At 36.0% G+C, this 13,165-nt stretch overlaps 1 protein-coding gene across 1 annotated transcript; it reads right to left on the reverse strand.

Annotated features, from left to right (window-relative positions):
- Positions 1-5,258: 5,258 nt before the first annotated feature.
- Positions 5,259-6,188, reverse strand: LOC142842258 (olfactory receptor 4L1-like). Its single transcript, XM_075959098.1, has one exon. The coding sequence runs from the start codon at positions 6,186-6,188 to the stop codon at positions 5,259-5,261; it is 930 nt and encodes a 309-aa protein (XP_075815213.1).
- Positions 6,189-13,165: the final 6,977 nt, after the last annotated feature.

Genomic DNA, 13,165 nt, shown 5'->3' on the forward strand with positions numbered 1-13,165 from the left:
CTTTTCTTTATTCTCCTTTTATCAATAAAAAAAGTATAAAAAAAATTTAAAAAAAAGGAAAAAAAATAAAAAATAAAAATCTCTTGAGAAAGAGAAATAACAGCTCATCCACAGAGGTGAAAACCAATCAGGTTATAAGGAAACCTCATAAGGGTTGGGGCAGGGTTCTGTCCTTGTCTTTGCAGGAAAATACTCATCTTCAGAAAATCAAGAGACCCTGTACATCTAGATGCCTAAAGAAAAAAAGATAATTATCTAGATAGGATCACAAACCAAAGAGAATTATTACTTGTGAGGACAGGTTATCTCTGGGTCAGAATCTCTGAATATTATTTAGAATAATAGTCATGACTCACTTAAAAATCAAAGCTGTCTTTGGGCGTGGACTCTTAAAGTATAAATGCTGATGCAAAGCATGCTTTCGGCCTTTCTTCTGGCTGTCGGATTTGGTTGCTATTCCCCATTCAAGCAGAGGACTGTGATCTGAGAGTGTATCCCTAATAAATAACTGTTTATTACACTCAATTCTGAGCTAGTGTGGGATTCCATTTTAACATCTGTCTTCAGATAAAATAGAGCTAGAGGCATAGATATTTCACAAGATAAGTTTTTAGGACAGAACCAATATGCTGAATTACAAAGGCAGCTTTAATTTGAAGACCATATCTTGGCCTTACCAACATTTTTGAGTCTTAAATGCTTGAGACAAGTTTGAAGAGTCAGAAAAGAGGTCTGAGTCATTCACTAAAGTTATACCAGGTCTCCCATTCATATTTTTTATTACAATGATTGACTTCAGTTTTAAATAGAATGATATCAGTTTTAAAAGTCAGATGACTCTTAATTGCATTTTTGGTGTTATTTCAGAAATGTAATTGTTAATTTAGAAAATGTTAGTTCAGAATGTAAAAGGTTGGTTAGGCCTTTCAGAGTAAGATCAGCACCAATAGATGAGTGAATTGGAAATATGGCTGATATTGGATATATTTCTACATTTCTAATTGTGCTTGGAAGATAAACTTCTCTTCATCAGACACAGAGCTCATGTTACAGAAAGTCAAATGCCCTCATTGTAATGTTGGCAAAATTACAAGGAAAATTCAAGTCCCAGCAAGAAGAACAAATTCTCTCTCTCTCTCTCTCTCTCTCTCTCTCTCTCTCTCTCTCTCTCTCTCTCTCTCTCTCTCCACACACACACACACACACACACACACACACACACACATACATACACCCCCCCACACACACCCACACACCATTTATTACAATTTTTTAAAACTGTGGTCCAGTTAATCCAACAACTGCTGCCTATGAAAAGAAAATACAAGAATTCAGTAGTTATGTAGTCTATGAACCTGGACATTTCTGCTGGTTTTCAGTAAATGCTGAACTTCTAAAGAAATAGACTCTGCTGCCATGAATGGACTTGCTAAAGAGGCAAGAGTAATCAGGCAAAAACGCAGAAGTTTCTTTTTAATGTCCTTATATAGGCTTCAGGTAGAAGGCATGGTAACATTAGAGGAGAATTTTCCCACCTCAAAAGATCTGGATTAAAGGTGACTTCCATCCTCTATTTCCAGATTTGAAGTGGCCTTCCCATTTCAAATTAAACAAAAGTCTCTCAGAGATGTGCCCCTGCATTTTTGGATTTTAGTTAATTCTAGCTGTAGCTACATTTACAGATAAGGTTAGTCATCACAAAGCATGTCAGAGCTTAATTTATGGGGGGTAATTAATAAGAAATAAAATTTTGGAGCTTGTGATGGAGATATATGTTAAGGTCCTACTAAAACTGAGACATTGAACCCTCAGATTCTTAAAAGTTTATACCATGTGAAGAAAAAGTCAATATGCCCTTAATAGAGGATACATTGCACACATACTCACACACACACACACACACACACACACACACACACACACACACACACACAAATGACCTGAAGTATTTTTTCTTCCCTGCCTTTGTCTGAGGGCATTGATCCCTTATAGACAAACTAGAAGTGACATTCCTTCAAGTCTATGACAGTCCAGTCCAGTTATGGTAATAGAGATGTCCCCCATGGCCTCTAGACCTATAACCAGACTGAAGTTTAAGCAGAATCCTAGAGGGGACATAGAAAGTATATCCATGAGTATGTGTATTACACAATTAAATTGCTTAATGAGTTTACTAATTAATTAAAACAGAGGTCCGTGGATAACATGTGGTAAGGAAATTTAAGGCTGTGAAATAATAATATAAGGAAACTAAAACTGAATTAGTATGAGTTTATCCATATAGACACGCTAAATGGAGAGTCTGTGTTTAATACCAAACTGTGTACAGTTAAACAAGGTGTCAAAAGTTTGTTTGACTGAATTGGCTGAAACATTTGTTAAAAGATGACATACTGAAATATCTGGAGATGCCTAATATCCTTTGGCTTAGTGTTGATAAAGGGATTTTAAGACTTTGAGAAATTTCAATACAAGAATTATTTGCCATGAAAAACTTAATCCTCCACATTGTGGAGGCCAGGATACATTTACTTTATTAATACTGTAATCATCATAATAAAAATGTTAGAGAGTCACAAGCATATTAGAAGTTTTGTTATTACTCTAGAGCCAGAATTAGGATTGGAGCTACTGTCACTCAGTTAGATGAATTAAACACAATAAGTTTAATTATGCCCTATAATACACAGGTGGACCACCACATGCAAAGTGAGAATAGCTAACATAATGGGTAACCTAGGCAAAGAAATGTCTGTAATGACCTGACTTGACTGTGGTGTCTTGACTCCTATGCACTTTGGTACTGGATAAACAGTTGTAGTATTTCTAGGAATAAAATAAAATAAGAAGCCTTGCTGTGGGACAATGGTCTTCTACCCTGTAAGGATCTCTCACTTGTATTGATTTAATAAACTGCTGATTGGCCAGTAGCCAGACAGGAAATATAAGTGGGGCAACCAAGCAGGAAGTATAGGTGGGGCAACCAGAACAGGAGAATTCTGGGAAGAGGAAACAGTCTGCAGCTGTCACTCAGATGCAGAGGAAGCAAGAGGAGAATGCCTCACTGATAAAAGGCACCAAACCATGTGGCTAACAGACAAGAATTATTGGTTAATTTAAGATGTAAGGAGAGGGAGGGGGAAAGGAGTGGGGGGAGGGGGAGGAGGGTGGGAGGAGGGGGAGAAGGGTGGGAGGGGGAGAAGGGTGGGAGGAGGGGGAGGGAAATGGGAGGCTGGGAGGAGGTGGAAACTTGTTTTTTTTCTCCTTTTCTCAATAAAAAAAATTCAAAAAAGAAAAAAGAAAACATGAGTTACTAGGCCAACTAGGTCTATAATCAATGTATACCTTTGTGTGTTTCTTTGGGACTGAATGGCTGTGGGACCAGGTGGGAAAGAAACTTCCCCTATTCTCTCTAGGGCTGGGATTAAAGGCATGCACTGCCATCATTAAAGGCATGCACCACCCAGTTTCTATGACAAGTAGTGTAACTGCAGGCATTAAAAGTGTATTTCATTATGGCTACGGAGATTAAAGGTGTGTGTCACCATAATCTGGTCTGTAAGGCTAACCAGTGGGACTGTTTTACTCTCAGATATTCAGACAATATTTATTTATTAAAATACTATTAAAATCCATTACAAAGTCTAGATCTGAATATGCAAAAAAATCTCAGAAATAAATGAAAGAAAGACAACATTGGATCATGAAACCAGGGGACCTGGGCTCATGAACTAATTTCCATACTTGAGCCAGTTTTCAAATTCAGATACCCATGATGAAGTAATGATCAGATTCCATTGAAGAAGGACCTTGACAAAATTCCTCAGTTTTATTGTTAGCATTTCTCTAATCCTTCCTTTCAGAGACATGCTACAAGGGTAATTGTTGAAAATCAGGTAGATCCAAGGGTTTCCCTGAAACTCCAATCCATAAATAAGGAACATAGTTCCTTGAGTAAAAGCAGGAACTTGTTTGAGTCAATAAAAGCCTGGGCCCAGAGCCTTGGTAAGAACTTACAACTTTATCCTGTAAGCTCAATTCTTTTTGTCCTAAGGAGCTCTGATTATCAGTCTCTTTCTTGGTCTTCTTCCTTTGGACCCTGTCACTAAATACCAACCTGTTGGTACAGGTCAGTAATTACACACTGGGTGTAAAGAAATAATGAGAGTTTCCAGGATTGTTTTATTAGCAATTTTCAGTATGTGAGTCATGACCCTTTGTATGATCGAACAACCCTTTCATAGAAGACCCATATCAGATATTCTGCATATCAGATATTTCATTATGATTTATAACTGTATCAAAATTACAGGTATGATGTAGGAACAGAAATATTCTGAATTGACACTAACTATATTGGGCTCCCAGGAGTATTGTGGCTCTCCTGTATATGTAGAGATGTATGGTAGTCAAGTGATTAAAGGAGTTTTTGCTAAGCCAAAGGTCCAGTTGTTTCACAATTCATCATGAGTTTACCCCAGTTATAGAGTGCACTTTGCAGATACATATTCTTAGAAGTGTGTGGAATTCATACACTATTTTTCTGATGTGTGGAGCAGAAGTTTATGCTTGGGAATATCAATTGGAAACCATTGGATTTACCAGTACTGTGAAAAATATTCAGCTAAATCAATATTGTATATCTGCAGGAAATGCAAAACTAGTGTCATGTTCAAGGACTATTTTGGAGATTTGGAAGAACCACATATCCAATTAAAGAAAAAACATGATTTGGAAGCAAAATTCTTCCATTATCTCAGATAACTATTCATCATTGAGATACAACTTTTGCATGCAATTAAAAATTAATGAAAACAGAACATTTAGCCACTAATTTATGGTGAAACATGAGCTTCCCTTTACTAAGTTGATATTAATTGAACAATGAAGTCATAAAATAAGGTATGCACACACAAATCCATTAAATATATATATAATATATATTTTTCTGATAGAGTGTCAAGATACATATGCAGTACACCATAATTTATATTATGTCTTCTGATTTAATAAACATTTTCAATCATTAATTTTTCAAACAAAAGAAATTCTCATTATTGAAAAATGGTCAAAATACAAATGATTAAAAATAATATTAAACCATTGCTACTAATACAGTAGTACAATAATATTAATTTTTCTTTATTAGTGTATGGTTCAAACAGAAAGTGTTAAACAATATATTATCCACAGTCTTTAAATTATCTACCCATTTTGTGCAAAGGCTGAGATAAAGTGTATAGCTCAGTCTGTAAGTTCTACATGAAGCTGACTTGTTGGATCCATAATTTTTTCATAGCTTTCTTCATTTCCTGATTTCTCAGTGTGTAAATAACAGGATTCAGTACAGGAGTGATAACAGTATAAAATACAGCAAGCACCTTATTGCTTGCAAAACTACCAAATGGCCAGGCATAGATGAAGATACAGGGTCCAAAGAACAGAGTGACCACCATTATGTGGGCAGACAATGTGGACAGAGCCTTGGAAAGCCTGCCAGGTGATTTATGCTTTACAGTGACCAGAATGACAATGTAAGAAAGGAGCAAGAGGATGAAACAGATAAAAGACAGCAGCCCACTGTCAGCAATGACAAATAACTCCAGAGTGTTTGTTTCAATACAAGCAAGCTTGATTACCAGGGGGAGATCACAAAATATGTTATTTACAATATTGTGGCCACAGAAAGGCAAATTGACTATCAATACCATCTGACTCATGGTGTGTATGAAACCAATTGTCCAGGAAAGTAATACAGATACATGCAGCAACCTGTGACTCATAATTGTCCTATAGTGCAGGGGTTTGCATATGGCCACGTATCTATCAAAGGCCATGACTATCAAAAGTGTTGCTTCAGCACCCCCAAAGAGGTGCATGAAGAACATCTGGACCGTGCATCCCCATAGAGAGATGCTCTTGTGTTCTGCAAGCAAGTCTCTGATCATCTTGGGGGTTGTGACGGTGGAAAGACACATGTCCAGAAAGGAAAGGTTTCCAAGAAGAAAGTACATGGGAGAATGAAGGGTAGAATTAGCTGTCACTGTGGCTATAATGAGAATGTTACCCACCACAGTTGCATCATAGATCAAAAAAAATATCACAAAGAAGAAAATCTGAAGTTGCGAATCTCCAGAAAATCCCACTAAAATAAATTCTGTCACAGATGATCCATTTTCATAATCCATTTATTCACTTCAGTAAGCTTCTGGGAGTTTTTTTAATTCAAGGAGGTGGGAAAAAAAAGCAAGCCACAGTTATTGTTAGTATGGACATATTTTTGTTATAAGTACAATGTCAATTGATGATCTGAAAAATTCAATGTTTAACATATCAATATGACTGAATATAACTTGAAATGATTTTAAGCATCACACACCTTTAAACAATAGTCTCATATAAACTAGAAAGCATTTGAAAGGGTGAAAGTTTCATCATTTTATCTTATCAAATGATAAATTTTGGTAGATCCTATTTTTCCCATTCTTTTATTCACCCAGAAATAAAATTAAAGATTAGATGGTAATAACTTTATTTTTCTCATATATACCAATCTCCATTTCACTTGATTCCTTAAACTCAGATGATTCAACTATAACTATGATGCAGAATCATACCAATACTTTAATCTTTATTTCTTAAGAACTCAACAAAGATTACTTATTGTTTTTTAAATAAAGACACAAGTTAGAATTCAATTTGTATATTGAAACCAATCTTCAAATTCATTAAAAATCAGTTTTCCTTTTAATCCTATCTGATATTTTATAAAAATCTCAAGAATATATATATTCAGACTCAGATTGTTTTAAACTTTTTTTGTCAAATGCTTCATTGCCAGTTAAGAAAGATGGGCTCTTGTGGAAAATGTATGTATTTGTACATACTAGTTTAGAAGCAAATAACTAACATGGTGTCTCAGTTTTCATATATAAATTATGTTTGTATTTTAATGAGTAATGTTAAACTATCTCAACTGGCCTTTTTACACATCATAATTTGGGGGTAATAAAATATTATTAATTATAGGAAAGTGTTTGTCAAGTATTAGACTTCACTCTAAATATTTAGTGGACATTAAAGTTGTTTAGTGCTCATAACAAACATATGAAACAAGAATATTACTGATGCCATGTATATGTAAGGAAGCTATGATGTACAATTTATTGAAATAAGTATATAGCTAACCAGAATGAATGCTAGTGAGTAAAGCAGATCAATCTGACACCAGAATCTGTGTTTATATCAATATGACAAATGCATTAAAAATTCAAAGAATATATTTTTTAAACTGTAATAAAGAGTTTAATTTTATCATTATGAAGTATTCTAAAATCAAAGACGATGATATATGCATCAGCCATATCACACAAAAGACATTTACAATGGTTTACATTTCCTTTTTATTTGTTCCTAGAATATTGCATATTGCAGATTTTTCATGAATGAAATATGGAATTGAGCAGATCCTTTTTCTACAAAATTATGGTATAAACTCGCTCAAATTTCTATCTCATTGTTAATAATCCTTACAGGTGCACAATTTGTAAAGTTACCCCTTAAGGTCTGAATGTGTAGCATGCTTCAAGGCATGAGAAATGAGCTAAAACCAAGCTTTCACATAAACCTACATAGGGACTGACACAGCACTGGATGCTGGCAAACATCTTGGCACAGGGAGAAATTAACAGGTGACACAGCTCAGTCCTGAACAGGTTAAGTAGAAACCCTCTTATATTATTGTTTCTAACCATCCATCCCAAGTTACAGTGCTTGAAAAATAAAACAAATGCGACACAGAAAAACCACACATTTGTTCAGTACTCACCAGAAACACAGCTGTCGTGGAAAAAAAATGTCCATTAACTTGGTTAATAATCAAATAGCATTTTCTTCCAAATAGGAATCCCCTGCCAACAGATTTTTCTGATTAAATAACTAGTTGGGTTAATAAAAATTCACATTAGAATTTCTTTGTGGTTGGACAGATAGACCACTTTTTGTAAAGAGAAAAGCAGTGGTGGCATCCTGCCATACCTGGCATCTCAGCACCTGGACACTAAGGCACGAAAGTTTAAGAATGCCCTGAGGTGCTACATGGGTGAGATCCTTGTTTCATGGAAAACAAACAAAAAGCCTTAGCAAGCATGCTTGAGGCCCTAGCTTTGACACAAAACAGAAAAGTGCAAAACCAACAAGAGATGGCAGTAAGTGTGACAGACGACTCCACTAGTCAGTGGTGCGTGAGGAAGCTGCCATAGTATAAGAGCAGCCTACAGAAAGTTCAAAATCCACTTGTGCTCAGCTCCACAACCATATAAAGGGCGTCCCTCATCCCATAGTTTCAGCTTTAGCCTGCCTTCTGATCTTTTGAAGAATTTGATAAACATTCTTTGAATTCAAAAGTCTCATGTGAAATTCTTACAAGGTACAATTCAATAACAAAAGAAATATCTTTAAAGTGTACTTAATTACCACTGTTCTTATGTAACCAAACTCTGTTAGGAAGAGATTTATAATCTAGAAATACATAATTATAAAGAAAGTAAGTCATGTGAGAAAAGACTTAACCTAGTGTAGGACTTATGCAAAAACAAAATAAAGATTATTTTCATGTAACATCTTGAAGATTGAAATAAACTTTATGGTCAATTAACCAAAAAGTAAGCAATATGGATAACATATGAATATCTATAAAATGAAATCTGTTAAGTACTTCTTTAAAATCTTTAAAGTACCCTTTAATTGCTTGAAATCGAATCCATTTCCCTCTAAGGCAATCCAAAGCATGTTGCAGATCAAATCTATTGCATTTTTTTCACATTTTTTGCAGTCATTTGATGGGGTACATACTTTGACCGCCTCTTTTATTTGGAAACTAGCTGTTTTGCTTTTCTTACAATAGGTAACAATCATGATAAAATTCTTAAATTCTTTACATTTTCTTTTTTCATTGAATGTACAACATCTTATGCTTTCTCCCTTTTATTCAATGACCACTCTTTTCTTTTTTTTTTAGTTTATGGTCTAAGGATTATATTTACAGAGATTTTATAAATATCTGATTAAGAACACAATGTCATTCTCTATTTCCTCCTCAAATGGTGAATATACACAAGTATTTATATACTCTGTAAACTACCTGAATCTTGAAAAGAACAATAGTCCTAGTTTAATCTTCGTTATATTATGGGCTTTATGAATGATCATATGACATTTCTTATATTCATTGTAATTACTCATGAACAGACTAGTGTCAATTTTTTCTCTGCAGTATAGTCCTGAGAGCATATTTTCTCTCAATTTTCACAGTAATTGTTAGTTCTAGTTTACTACAAATTGATATTAAGTAAGCTCTTAATTCCAGGATTTGATGGCTTCAAAGACTAAAACTTTCTTCTGGCCAACACAATTATTAAAATGCCATTTTAGTCATACTGAAGTTAATGAATTTGTTTTCTACAACACTTTCACTTACCTTTACTAACATACAGTATAAAGATCATGATATTCAAGGTAGTATATAAATTGAACCTAAGCTTCTTATTTTCTTTAATGGACTGCATATCATTCTTCAGAGTATCTCCACTTCCTTTAAAGATGTGGATCATTTACTGGAGATAGATTTTGGGAGTATTGGGAATGCAAACCTCAGTGGGAGTTGTTAGAAATGAGGCTATTGTGACTTTAACATGACCATGAGAGATTCTTGCATTTAATTTCTCACCTTGTAATGAGCTGTGTTTCTTCATGTGTGGTGCCTTCATTATAATAGACATGATATTCTTGGTGTTTGGTAGTGATATGATAAGTTTAGAATGATTTTATTGAGTTAACTTCCTTCTTATACATTACTTCAAATCATTCCTATTAACTTCTATTTTGTGAATTTTTTTCAAAGAATAATTCATAAACAATTTTAGTACATTTTCAACAAATAATTTTATACATAAATTGTTGATCATGAAGGAAATGGAAATTTTGAAATATTAAAAAATGTTTAATAATTCTAGTAGAAATATTATATGAATATCAAGTTATAGTACAGAGCTATCATCATGACAATAGTATGGTACTAGCCCAAAAGTAAACATAGATAAATGGAAAACAGTAGAATACACAGATTAGAATCCATGCTTTTACAGGCACTCAATTTTTTACAGAGGTTCCTGAAGCACCACACACTGTAAGAATGTGATGGAGGAGGGTTATCTTTCTATCTGTTGATTTCATTGGTTAAGCAATAAAGAAACTGCTTGGCCCTCATAGGTTAAAACATAGGTGGGTGGAGTAAACAGAACAGAATGCTGGGAGAAAGAAGCTGAGTCAAGGAGTCGCCATGATTCTCCCATTCCAGACAGACGCAGGTTAAGATCATTCCTGGTAAGCCAGCTCGTGGGCTACACAGATTATAAGAAATGGGCTAGTCCAGGTGTGAGAGTTAGCTGAGAAAAGGCTAGATATAATGGGCCAAGCGGTTTAAAAGAATACAGTTTCCGTGTAATTATTTCAGGGCATAAGCTAGAGCTAGCCATGTGGGCGGCCAGGTGCAGGGGACGCAGCCCTGCTGTCCTTATTTCAACAGAGTGGCGCCCAATGTGGGGCTAAATCCACTTAAAAACCTGAGAAGGCTTTAAAATAAGGGAGAGAGAATTTCACACAGATTTTTGCTGTTTGTTGGTGGCATGCCGTAAAGAGATTTCCTGATTCGGCATCAGCAGCAGAAAAAACGCTGTGTCAGTTTAAAGCACAGCTTCCTGGGGCCGTGCTGCCAGAGTGAACTCTGGCTTTAAAGCATTTCAAGGGATTTTATGGGACTGGATGTTTGTGTTGCTGCTTGGGATTGGAAGGAGAGTGCTTTGAGACCATGCTGATGGCTCAGCACTCCCTGCCTGCACCTGGGCAGACAGCCGCATCAGGCTTAGGCAGGCAGAAGGGCATGGCATGTTTTCAGACGGCGCATTGCTCTGTGTGTCAGATTTGGCTGTAACTTGGATGAAAAGAATTTCTGTGCTGCATGCTCAGTCTCAGAATTAAAGTGCTGAGTGCTGCTCCTACCTGGCGGCCCCAAAGCTAGCACAAAATGGTACGTCCTCCATTTTGAAATTTTCCTGACTCAGCAGCAGGAAAAAACTGGCTGTTTTAAAATGCTGGCTTTCTGGGCTGTGCCGCCATTGCAATCTCTGTGTGGCTCCTGCGGGAGACAGGGCTTTTGAATGGAGCATTTGGAGTAAAGTGCTACGATTTGTTTGATGGCAACTAGACTGCTGTGTGCCTAAAGGGGGGACATTGCATGCCGCAGCTTAGAGGCACAAGCAGCTCCGCCATGTTGGACTGGGCGGGGCCAGCAGGCAGTAGCTGTTTTTGACCTAGGAATGTCACAGCTTAGATTCTTAAGCGCCTAGTGATTTAAAGGCGCAAATCAAAAGGGCTCTTGGATAGTAAAAAATTGCGGATTTACAATAGGACAGATTCAGACCACTAAATGAGTCACACTGTTGGATGAATGTACGTAGGCTTGAGAGAGAAGAAAAAGAATATAGAGAATAAAGTTAATGGTTTAAAAAAAAGGTACAGTCTTTAAAGAGACAGAGTGCAGATAGTTATAGATTAAGAGAAATAAAGAGAAATAAGCCACGTAAAAATGGAAAATTCACAGAGAGTCTGGACTCTGTGTCATTGTGTTTTCTTTAAAATTTTTGACTGTGAAGGAGCTAAGTACATAGAGACATTTCATTACATGGGCTGCCAAGCTAAACCAGAATGGATATAAGGGTATTATGATTTCAAAATTTGGGTCTAAGGATATGATGCTTTGGAGAGGGTCTTCTTGTGTTTTCACAGAGGACCAGACCCTGTGGATTGCATCTATCCCGATATGGTATGATAGACCACGACCTCCCGAAAAGTTCCTGTGAACACCCTCAAAAAATTACTTCACTCAACTGCCAACTGAGATAAACCTGGCACACAGGTTACACCCTAAATGATCTGATTAACAGTGCCCCCATTCAGCAGGAAGCAGTTTGGAGACAAAAAACTGCGCCCATGTTCCCAAAATATTGTTTATAAATGTTCTTTTACATTTAAAGGGGGAAATGATATAGGTATAAATAATTTGCATTGATATGGATTTTAAGGTCTATTTTGTTATATGTATATGTATTTCTGATATTGATTAAGGTATTGTGATTGTGTGGTTCATTTTAAAAATATAATGTATAATTAGGAAATATAGGTTGTTGATGGATAATCATTAATAATAGTCAAGTTTGTAGTCATGTTACTTAGATTTTCTAGATATATAGAGATATATATTTCAGATAGGCGTTCTTCATAGCTCTCAAAGGCTACAGAATATGGCATTTAAAATATTTTAATAACTTAGGACTTTTCATGACAATGAGACATGTCTGCTCCTGGCGGCACCAATCTACTTCAAGAAGAAGATGGGCATCGAAGAGGATCCTTATGGAGTTTGATAGCCATTTGGGCAAGAAATTGCTCCTGCCTGGACTGTTGCATAAAATGGACACAGAGAACCCACAGAGAAAGGACTGCTAAACTTGCCTAAAGGTGAGACGGTCTTTTGGGGTGCATGACTCATGAAAGAGTCTGCGAGACATTCTGCAGGACACAGCAGATAGTGACTGAACTGTCTTTGAAATTTCCTGCTTCATGGAAATGTCTGCTGAATACTATGGGCCTGAAGGCTGAAGATGGATGCCCCAACACTACAGAGGAACTTTGGGTGACTGTCCAGACAGCGAGATGTTTCTGTCATTTCTAGAGTTTTGGACTTCGTGTTTGCTTGGTAATATTATATCCTTCTGGAGTCTTTGATGGAATTGAAGAATGGTTACTATAGTTATAGTTTTCCTTAGTTGTGATAAAAGATATAAATATTATAACTGTAATTCTTGCTTGATAACTGTTTTGCTATATGTAATTTTACTATGTTAAAGTTAAAGCCTTTCTTTTTTGTTTAAACAGAAAAAGGGGAAATGATGGAGGAGGGTCATCTTTCTATCTGTTGATTTCATTGGTTAAGAATACAGAAACTGCTTGGCCCTCATAGGTTAAAACATAGGTGGGTGGAGTAAACAGAACAGAATGCTGGGAGAAAGAAGCTGAGTCAAGGAGTCACCATGATTCTCCCATTCCA

This window comes from Microtus pennsylvanicus, unplaced genomic scaffold (assembly GCF_037038515.1).
Source record: "Microtus pennsylvanicus isolate mMicPen1 unplaced genomic scaffold, mMicPen1.hap1 Scaffold_349, whole genome shotgun sequence".
NCBI lineage: Eukaryota > Metazoa > Chordata > Mammalia > Rodentia > Cricetidae > Microtus > Microtus pennsylvanicus.

Excerpts from the sequence above, each read along its gene's own strand:
- LOC142842258 (XM_075959098.1), bottom strand. The coding sequence starts at position 6,188 with ATGGATTATGAAAATGGATCATCTGTGACAGAATTTATTTTAGTGGGA.